The sequence below is a fragment of the Alligator sinensis genome, unplaced genomic scaffold (genome assembly GCF_000455745.1).
Source record: "Alligator sinensis unplaced genomic scaffold, ASM45574v1 scaffold292_1, whole genome shotgun sequence".
NCBI classification, from domain to species: domain Eukaryota; kingdom Metazoa; phylum Chordata; order Crocodylia; family Alligatoridae; genus Alligator; species Alligator sinensis.
The window spans coordinates 1,084,790-1,092,408 of NW_005842509.1; the positions used below are offsets into that span (position 1 = coordinate 1,084,790).

General features: G+C 46.7%; 1 protein-coding gene across 9 annotated transcripts in view; it reads left to right on the forward strand.

The window, feature by feature from the left end:
- PACSIN2 (protein kinase C and casein kinase substrate in neurons 2) overlaps positions 1-5,337 on the forward strand; it is a 138,380-nt gene extending 133,043 nt beyond the window's left edge. For all 9 annotated transcript variants that reach the window (XM_006031536.3, XM_025213209.1, XM_025213210.1 and 6 more), the window contains one exon: positions 3,493-5,337. In XM_006031536.3, the coding sequence (XP_006031598.1) occupies positions 3,493-3,605 (113 nt within the window). In that variant the 3' untranslated portion in view covers positions 3,606-5,337. The remainder of the gene's footprint in view (positions 1-3,492) is intronic.
- The last annotated feature ends 2,282 nt before the right edge of the window (positions 5,338-7,619 follow it).

The window sequence follows — 7,619 nt, forward strand, 5'->3', positions numbered from 1 at the left end:
CCCCCCCCAATTACCTTTGCTCAATGCTAACAGGTTCCCTCCATATTTCAGCTTGGGACACTGAGCACAGCCCCACAGCAGCAACATGCAGCCCACAAGGCTTCTACAGCAGCTGGGCTGGGTTGGGGCTATACTCAGTTCCCTAGGCTAGAACGGGGACAGAGCCTGCCAGCATGGAGCAGAGGCTGGGGTGGCAGGCAGGGGAGCAGGAACAAGCAGGGACCAAGCTGCTTGACTTCCCATACCACCTGCCTCCCCACTTCTGGCCCCCCTGCAGTGAGCAACATGCAGCCCACAAGGCTTCTACAGCAGCTGGGCTGGGTTGGGGCTATACTCAGTTCCCTAGGCTAGAACGGGGACAGAGCCTGCCAGCATGGAGCAGAGGCTGGGGTGGCAGGCAGGGGAGCAGGAACAAGCAGGGACCAAGCTGCTTGACTTCCCATACCACCTGCCTCCCCACTTCTGGCCCCCCTGCAGTGGTGGGAAGGACGAATTAAAGACAGCCCTCCAATATTTAGATTCAATACATAGAACATTATCAAAAATGATAAAATTTCCTTATATAGTCTAATTATTGGGGGGGGGTCATCTTAAATTCAGGGTCACCTTACATTCAAGTAAATACTGTAGTTTAGATTTGTTTTCCCTATATGCTTTTCTAATTTATAAAATATTGTGTTCATATATAATGGGGTATTATATGCTGCACTTGTTCATACACTACCTGTCCCTAAACAAGGCATGTACCTTGTTTTGGGAAGGCATAATAAAGATAGGTCTTTTTTTTTTTTTTTAACCATACTTTAGGAATCTGTTTTGTAGTTTAGACATGCAGCCCAATTTTCAATTGCTAGCTTTTCAGGGAAAGCTGACTGTAATATGTGAATAAATAAGGTGTTTGCCCACCAAAATATAAAACTTATTTTACTTGAAATTGAAGATTCTGTTCATAGTTATAAATCTTAAGAGTGTGGAGTGAAAGCTTCTGTTGCCCTTTTTGGCCTGATGAAAGTGGCTATACTAGTCAGACCTGCCTTGTGTGTTTGCATTCTGATGAGATGCAGGTCATCCTCTCATTGGAAAGAGCGACACTAATCTTGATGTAGTCCTTAAAATTGTATTTGCATTTTGGTACAGTGAAATGTTAGTTTTTCAAAATATCAGCATGATGCTATTTTAATCCTAGGCACCTCCCTCCCAACAAGCATCTTGAGATATATATTGGCTACTTTGATATTTTATGTGCATTTGTAAGTGTTGGCTTTTGTTAGTATCAAAGTGGTGAGAGTAGGGGTGCACCAATAGAGGGTTTTTTGGCTGATACCGATGGCCTATTTTTAAGGAGCCTGTAACCTGTCTTTGGCCCGTCCACCTGTTTCTGGGCTAACCTCCCGTCTTCTCGTCCACCACACCTTGATGATATTTAATTAATAGTTGTTAATTAAGCGGGAGGCTTCCCATTTACTGCCCTGATGCCAGGGGGCACTAACTGCAGCCCAAGCCTTGCAGATGGCATCCAGCTGTTACTGTCACCGGCCCCACACTGGGCCCCAGAATCCTCCTATCAGGACCCCTCCAAGATCTCTTCATTCAGGCTATCTAGCTCCCTGAAACTATTTTCCCCTCTGGGGTGTGGTCCCCCCAGGACCTTTGGTCATACAGGCCCTGGCCTCACCTCCAAGGCCAGTCGGAAACCCCAGGCCCTCTTAGCTCTGGGTGTCCCTCGCAGTGGTCCCCTGGCCCTTATGACTGGTCTGGTCCTGGCCCCAGTGTTGACCAGTCGAGGGTACTCCCTCTATCAGTATCTGAGTCTCTAGCCCCACTCCATCTCCTGGGGTCTGCCCTCTGGGCCCTCCTAGCAGCTAACCCACCCAGTTGTGGGAGCTGGGGTTAAAGGTGCCCCAGCCCGCCTTTCATCGGGGTGGTAACTGGCCCGGCACTTCCTGGGGGCTCCTGTACCACTGAGAGCCCCACCAGACCACCCACTCCCAGCAGGGTGCAGTTTTAGGTCATGCCCAGGGCCAGGAGCTTCCTGACCATCCCTTGCAACTTCTCCCTTACCTCCAGAGTATTCCATGAAGCCTCACAGCAAGGTGATGTTGCTGCACTTCCAGCCAGCAGCAAAATGCCCTGCTTATATAGGTAGCCCTGAATCTAAAATGGCTGCCTTAATCAGGCATCTGCTGGCTGCTTGGCTTCAGTCCTTAAAGGCACAAACAGTGCCCTGCCACAGAGCCATGTTGGCCAATACTGATCCGATTCCAATATGCAGCCGGGCAGCATGGAGACCAGCATTGGGCTGGTAAGTCTGTTGTAGGGGGAAGGAAGGGGCGTGGGAGGGGGCAGATCGAGGCTCCTGTAGTGAGGAAGGGAGTGGGGCTGGCTCAGGTGCTGCTCAGCTGGGGCGGGGTGGAGCCGTGAGCAGCTTGTCTGGGGGTGCGGGGAGCGGATGGTGACTCCCACTGCTGTGTGCACCCTGGGAGGGCATGGGGGCATGTGCCCCCAGATCTGCGTAAGGGGGAAGGAAGGGGCGTGGGAGGGGGCAGATCGAGGCTCCTGTAGTGAGGAAGGGAGTGGGGCTGGCTCAGGTGCTGCTCAGCTGGGGCGGGGTGGAGCCGTGAGCAGCTTGTCTGGGGGTGCGGGGAGCGGATGGTGACTCCCACTGCTGTGTGCACCCTGGGAGGGCATGGGGGCATGTGCCCCCAGATCTGCGTATGGGGTGGGGCAGGCTGCTGCGGGCTGGGGTTGGGGTGGCACTGGGTTCTTCCCAGCGGGGGCTGGGATGGGCTGTGCTTGGGGTGGGTGGCAGCAGCACTTGGAGGTTATGGGGGAGCTGCAGCCACCCCAAAATTTGCCGTAGCTCCCCCCTGTAGCCCCACTCCCAGCGCCGCCACAACCCACCCTGAGTGCAGTCCGGCCCAGCCTCCTCTGGGAAGAGCCCAATGCCACCCTGGCCCCAGCCCACCCTACCCCACATAGATCTGGGGGTACATGTCCCCCATACCCTCCCAGGGTGTGCACAGCAGCGAGAGCCACCCCCCAGGTGAGCTGCTCATGGCTCTGCCCCACACCCCACACTGCCCTGGCTGAGCAGCGCCTGCTGCAGCCCCACTCCCTCCCTCACCACGTGGGCCTTGATTTCCCCCTTCCCTTCCCCCACAGCAGACTTACCGGCCAATGCTGCTCTCCAAGCTGCTGGGCTGTGCTCCTGGCTGCGTGCATGCTGTGGCTGTGTGCGTGCACGGGGCATTTATTGGCCATATCAGGCAAAATAAGCTGATTGCTGATGCTCTCAATTTTTCCCAATATTGGTGCCGATCCGATATGGGACCGACGTATCGGTGCACCTCTAGATGAGAGCAGACTTGGAAAGCAGTGATGTGGCCGGTTTGTGTGAGCAGAGGTGTGGACATCTAGAATCTAGTTGACTTGAGTGTTATCCTGTTATTACCCAGATGTATTTGTATGTCAACTATGACATTTATTTTACAGGGGATGAACTAACTAAAACAGAAGATGAAGATGAACAAGGTTGGTGCAAAGGACGTCTAGACAGCGGACAAGTTGGCTTATACCCTGCAAACTATGTAGAACTGATCCAGTGATGAAGGCTTAAATTATTCTGGAAATGTTGCTTTTATCATGTAGGACTGTACAGTACATATTTTCAATGAGGGGAACTGAATGATGTATAGATTGTATATATTTTAATGCAAAGGAATGATGGCTTGCAATTGATATCATAGTGATTTAAAGACAAAAGCTAGACCTGGTAACATGACATTTCTTTCACAACTTGTACACAATGCAAAACAAAAGGGTTAGGTTGAAAAAGTATGTGAAACAGGAAATGACCCTTTAAAAAGCTTCTTTTCCATCTGATCTGTTACACCACTTTTTATGTTTTGCATTTTATGCTTGTGCATCAACCTGTCCTGGGTGTGTGGCTTATGCTCACTTTTGTTTAATCAGTTATTTTAAGTGGCCTTCAGTAATTTGCAACTTGAATTTTTAAGACTATGACCATTAATTTTCTATTTGTTCTTACCAATGTCTGAAAGATGCAGTATTTTTTTATTTAAAGAAAATGTAGTTGAGCACCTTTGTATGGTTGGGTTTATCGATGAGTTCTTAAATTATGACACGGATTTATTCACCAGTTATCTGAATGAAAACTGTTTCCATGTTGTAAAAACCTTTCCATGCTATCAGCATGGTTTAAAGTTGTAAAACAAGTATTGTATTTAATAAATGTATGTTACAGAAGATTGTTTGTAGCAGAAATATCTGCAGGTATTGTGGGTTGAGTTTCTATTCTGGATGCGATTTATGCATTTTGACATTTAATTGCCAGTTTCCAAAATAGATATTCAGGAGTACTCTAAAAGCAAAACAGTCGCACACAAACCCCAGAATATTTCAAAGTATTTCCAGCATGGTCTTGCTGAGAAATTTGCCATTCTGTAAATTCACTGATTTATTGTATCAATGATTTAGAATGTTAAATGTGTATGAAAAATAACTTTTCAAGCAAAGACAACTATAAAATAGAGTAAATGCTTTTTATTAAGAGGCTCTTTATGTTGTGCGTATGTACATACAGTATCATTTGATTTTCAAAAAAACTTTAAAGCTGACGTCTACTGTTGATTAGCAAGTCTTGTAACTGTGGATTAGATTTAGACTATGCTTGAAAAATCAAATTATAGATGTGTTTAAATCTGCTTTGTCATTCTATATTAGTTATTGTACCATAGACCAAATATTCTGTGGTTTAGATTCTCATAAATGTAGTAGTATACTCAAAATCTGTATTTGTTGCTAAATTGTGGATCCAGATGAAAACTACCATTAGTCCCTATGTGGATTACTGTAGCAGAACACTGTAAAAATTTTACATTTTGTTGCAATTACAACTCAGTCGTATGTAATAGTATTAAAAATCATACATTTGTGATAACTTTTAAAATCTGAGCTATAGGTTACAGCAGGTTTGTCTTTAAAAAAAAATCTAAATCTTATCAGGTGGATTGATATGTTACTTTGGGAAGCCACACTGTAATAAAATTAAATCTGTTTTGAGGCTATTTAAACTGTAGGCACTCCTGACTATACTGGGTTTTTTTTGAGATCATGGAGCTATATGCAGTCAGCATTTCCAATGAGTTAAAATGTGCAAGCTTAGGCAGTGGGTGTATGTAGTATGTATGTGTCTGTTTTAAATTTGCCAGCATAATTAATTGTTCATCCACAAAATAGAGTTATTAAACTGTTATAATTTTTGGGCCTCGGTCTCTGTATTGTAAAATTTTAGAAAAATAATAAACTGTTTAATCTCCTAAATAAAGAGAATGCATTCCTTACTTCCTAGAGGTAAAAGAAAATATAATTGTAAGGAAGATGGAGAAATGTTATAGCCATGATAATCCAGGAAATATGCAAGAGACAAGGATTATTGGACCAACTGCATTGTTGAGATAGACTTGGGCAATCTTTCAAATGCAGTGCACTGCACTGAAAAGATTAAGTCTCCTAACCATGCAATTGGTCCAACAAAAGATATCACCCACAAAAATCCTTGCCTCAACCATAAAGTCAATAGTCTATGCATTTCATTGATGCTTGACATGGATAACTGAAAATGACATGTCAATCTTACATGGTCCATAAATAAATCCATCTTAGAAAGAAGGAATCGCAGCATAACATGGGTTGTCTTAGCAAAAAAAATTCTGATGAAATAACAATTTTGGGAGAAGGAAGGAGAGATGTGGATGTGCCGCAGTATGATAACCCTTTGTCTGCAAGATAGACGATACCTGATGTCATAATGTTTTTGTTTAAATTTATTTGAGCTCCTAAACACTCTATACTCTGATACTACACTTCACAAAACTGTTCTGCCTCAGAAAATGTTCTCTGTACCTCACTAAAAACTGTTTTAGATTAATGAATGCGCTAACAGATTATGTAGGTATAAAACTGTTCAAGGATGCCTGTGGCCTTACAAATCTTCCTGAAGCTTTCTATTTGAAGGGCTTCTTCAGTTTATTGATACTAATTTCTGGTTTCTTTATTATGGTTTTGGCATAATATTTTTCTGAACAGTTTGATTTGGGCTGGGGGGGAAGGAGGGGCTTCTGCCTTATACACCTTCCCAACCACTTCAAATTGTTCTGCACCATTTGGCACTACCAGCTTGGCATTTTTATCATCGTTGGCTGCATTCTATGCCTTCTCTCTTCTTGAATAAAGAAATTAGGAGTCTCTTTATTAGGACAAGGACAAGGGAGGACTCGGATCTCCCATACTGTCCAGCCAGGGGGTTGGACCAAGGTGGTCATGGGCCCTAAGGCGCATCGCACCAAGGTCCCCTCCCCCCTGGGGCTTTGCAACAGGTACGAACCTCTTGCAGCCCCAGTAAAGCCTACAGAGATGCCAGCTCCTGCAGGCATGGGAGGATCATCCACTACTACTGTCCCTAAGACGAAACGCAGAGCGGTTGTCGTGGGAGACTCCCTCCTGAGGGGACAATCTGGCGCCCTGACCCCCTAGCCCAGGAGGTCTGCTACTTCCTGGGGGCCCACATCAAGGACGATAGAGAGGATCCCAAAGATTATCCGGCCCTCCGACCATTACCCTATGCTTCTTATCCATGTGGGCATGGATGACATGGCTCGGAGCAATCCCAGCCAAGTCACGAGAGACTGCAGGGCTCTGGGAGTGCAGCTTAGGGGGTTGGCGGTGCAGGTGCTCTTTTCCTCGCTCCTCCCGGTTGTGGGTCATGAGCTGAGGAGGGAGAGATGGGTTGAGGTAGTCGACCAAAGACTGCGGCACTGGTGTCATCGTGAAGGCTTTGGTTTCCATGATCACAGTCCACTGTTTGGTGAGAGAGACAGTGGTCTGCTGGGCAGAAACGGCCTCCACCTCACTCCGCTAGGGAGGAGGCTCTTCTCAGCCACACTGGCTGGCCTGCTCGACTGGGCTTTAAACTAAGCCCGCTGGGGTTTGGGGGGATTATCGCCACTGCTAGCCCACTGGACAACCCTTGTAAATCCAGCAGACTAAGGCACTTAAGGGAACCCACCCCCTGCCCTAGCCCCAGAATGATATGTAGGGAAGGCAAGGGCCCCCAATGGGACTGCCTGTCTGTATACCAATGCCTGTACACCAATGCCAGGAGCTTGGGGAATAACCAGGAGGAACTGGTCCTCCTGCTAAACAAGAATGACTACGACCTCATAGGGATAATGGAGACCTGGTGGGACTCCACCTATGACTGGGCCACAGGTATAGATGGCTATACCCTGTATAGGCATGATCATGCAGATAAAAGGAGTGGGGGTGTAGCTCTCTATGTCAAGGACAGCTATACGTCCCTCCAAATTGACATTGGCACCCAGGAATGATGACTGGAGTCTCTCTGGGTCAAAATATGTGGGGAACGTGGCTCAGGGGGCATCATGGTAGGAGTCTACTACAGACCTCCTAACCAGAAACAAGAGCTAGACCAGGAATTTGCCAGGGAACTGGCTGAGGCTGCATGCTCTCACTGCATGGTTGTCATGGGAGACTTCAACTACCTGGACATCTCATGGGAAGAGCACTTGGCCAAATCC